Source organism: Ruditapes philippinarum, unplaced genomic scaffold (assembly GCF_026571515.1).
Source record: "Ruditapes philippinarum isolate M1 unplaced genomic scaffold, ASM2657151v2 ctg7917_1_1_1_1, whole genome shotgun sequence".
Lineage (NCBI taxonomy): Eukaryota > Metazoa > Mollusca > Bivalvia > Venerida > Veneridae > Ruditapes > Ruditapes philippinarum.
Genome location: NW_026858023.1, coordinates 78,428 through 81,163, shown reverse-complemented (window position 1 = coordinate 81,163; position 2,736 = coordinate 78,428). Strand labels below are relative to the sequence as shown.

Genomic DNA, 2,736 nt, shown 5'->3' with positions numbered 1-2,736 from the left:
TATATTCCTTACTTACTTAATGCACATTACGTTTGGTTACTTGTCACAACAGGCGAAACAACCAAATAGCTTGTCCAATAACCGGATATTTTCATTACTATAAAGAATTTACGAAATTTAAAAGGAAAATTACACTGATAACTGATATATCATTTATTTTAATGCCATTATATTAACAATGAATTCATAAAATACATACTTTTATACATGTATCTATAAAGCGAATCTATCGGAACATTAGATCTAAGAATACAACAGTTGAAATAACTTCCAAAATTAACATAACAAAGAAGGCAAGTCTGTCAAATGCAAGGGATACTTGTTTCCATGTCACGTCTGGACTGGCAGAACATCTCATATTCTTCATTTCTAAATCATTGTTTGAGATAAGGGAAAGACTACGCTTCCTTTGCATTTTAATGTCATCATTTTCTACATTCTTGTTTTCATCCTTATCATCTGATACAGTAACAAGAAATTTCACCAAAAAACGCCAGAATTTGGAAACTGATTTGGGACTGGCTCTGAAATGAAAACGTAACGAAAGCGCCGAGCACAGGGTAGTAACTGCTCCAATACCAAGTAAAACAGTGACGTATGAACTGAGGTATGAAACGCCGTCGATAGATTCCGGCATTTCCCGTGAAATTATCGTCAGAAATACCGCCATCGTTAAAAATATGGAAATAGGAAAGCTGGTTTTCTCCCCACTTTCACAAGGTATAAAGAACGATATCAAGTTAAGCGATGCTAATATTAAAACTGGTATGATAACGTTTATAAGGCACAGACGGCATGCCCTTTTAATTTTGAATTTGTAATTTATAAACGTGTACGTCAAAACGTCTACAGTCACGTTAAAATGGTACGTGTCAAATGTTACATAGTTATCTATCACTTCCCATTCAGCGGTATGTTCGTAATACAGCAACAGGACTTCATTTATTTGTGACTTCAACATGACTCTTTCATCTGTATTCATAAATTTCGACAAAATAATGGTACAAATCTGTTCGTCGAATGGATATTTTTTAGATTTAATTTCACATTCAGTATTTAGACGAACTTGTGTCCAAGCATACACCTGCCCGTTTTGATAAAGTTGTATGGTAGAACCTTCCATTCCATAATCTTCAGAGTTATCCAATGCATTATATACCATGATGTCCGGAACCCAGATGTTTTTACTGTAAGGAAACACTAGCGTTTTTATTCCACCATATTCTGACGAATTCCAGGTTAAAAATTCGTCTTTCCAATACAAGTCCAAATTGATTGTACATTTTATAGACTGATGTTTCTCATCTAAATCCTGTATTTTTCTAAGTGATAGACGGATTATAACATCAACTTGATCCGAATGATTCAATACTGGTCTTACATTAACGTTATAATCATGAAATAGATATTTATGCAACAAAGATTCGTGGTGGTGGCCCCTAGGACTACTTTTAACGTTCAATGGCAAGTTTTGGAAAAAGCAAAACTAAAAGTGAAGTCTTTCCATTTGCTGAATCCCTTAATGGGAAAAATGTCACTAAAACCCGTTTTATAGTTTGTTTTGCGTCTTTTGACCCGGGGAAAAACGTGATGGATTAGTGCTTTTAACGTATAGATTGTTAAACAGCAAATTTATATAAAAACCTTTATTAAAGTGTTTGGTCCATAATTAAAGATTTTTTTGGAAGGCATTGGGGTTACCCCCGATAAATGGAATTCTTTGCATTTTTAATAAAAAGCCTCTGGTGGGGAAAAAAAACTGGATGGAAAGAAAAGATTGTAGAGCTTATACGATTGGGACAGATAAAAACTGCGGGATAGCTTTAATGACAAATAAAATTTTTTGATCTTTTATAAAAAATTTCCCTTTAGGGAACCCGTAGATAAACAAATTTTTGTACATAATGATTAATATCTCGTAACTAAGTTGATATTAATAAAACATCACAAATCATGCACTTTTTTACTTATTTTGTTTAACTGTACAAAAGAATTTACAATTTGCTAACTTGGACAGGTAAACGAAACACATTCAATTTGATATTTCATAAAATATGATAAACAAGATCGACAAGGAAAGGCAAACTTATTTCTGTAGAATTTTTTAACACCTTTATAAGAGTCTGAGTGGCGTGGTAGTGGTATTTTTTGTGATAGAAATGTCGAAGAGTATAGAACGTGAATTTTCAAAATCTTTAAATTTTAAATTAATCTAGCTTTACTCAATAATAAACCCATCATTTCGCAATTGAAAAGTGTTTAAAACACTTTAAAGTTAAATCGCTAAAGAGTTACCTCTTCATTCACGCAAAAACGGATTTTAGTGTCCAGCTTTATTTGTCATCCAATGAAAACGCTGTATTTCTTCAAAATTCTGTGCGTTAATTTTCATAGAAAAACAAAAACCGATACTATGTATATGTTAGTGTTCATCCGAGCTGTTGTACAGAAATTAGAAACTTTAACGGGAGCGATAGCGACAGGAGAATGTTTCTAATTTCTGTAGAACAGCTTAGGATGAATACTAACATACTTAGTTTCAAGCTTTATTTGGCCTCATTATTATTTACTTTATTACGTCACTATGCGGTTTTATGAAGTACTATGAAAAATAGAAGTCGACTGTGAACGGAATTCGATATAGTATCGGTTTTTGTTCTTCTATGAAAATTAACGCACAGAATTTTGAAGAAATACAGCGTTTTCATTGGATGGCAAATAAAGCTGGACACTAAA

General features: G+C 32.7%; 1 protein-coding gene across 1 annotated transcript; it reads right to left on the bottom strand.

Annotated features, from left to right (window-relative positions):
- Positions 1–226: 226 nt before the first annotated feature.
- On the bottom strand, positions 227–1,162 carry LOC132751855 (neuronal acetylcholine receptor subunit alpha-6-like). Its single transcript, XM_060742065.1, has one exon. The coding sequence runs from the start codon at positions 1,160–1,162 to the stop codon at positions 227–229; it is 936 nt and encodes a 311-aa protein (XP_060598048.1).
- Between the last annotated feature and the right edge of the window lie 1,574 nt (positions 1,163–2,736).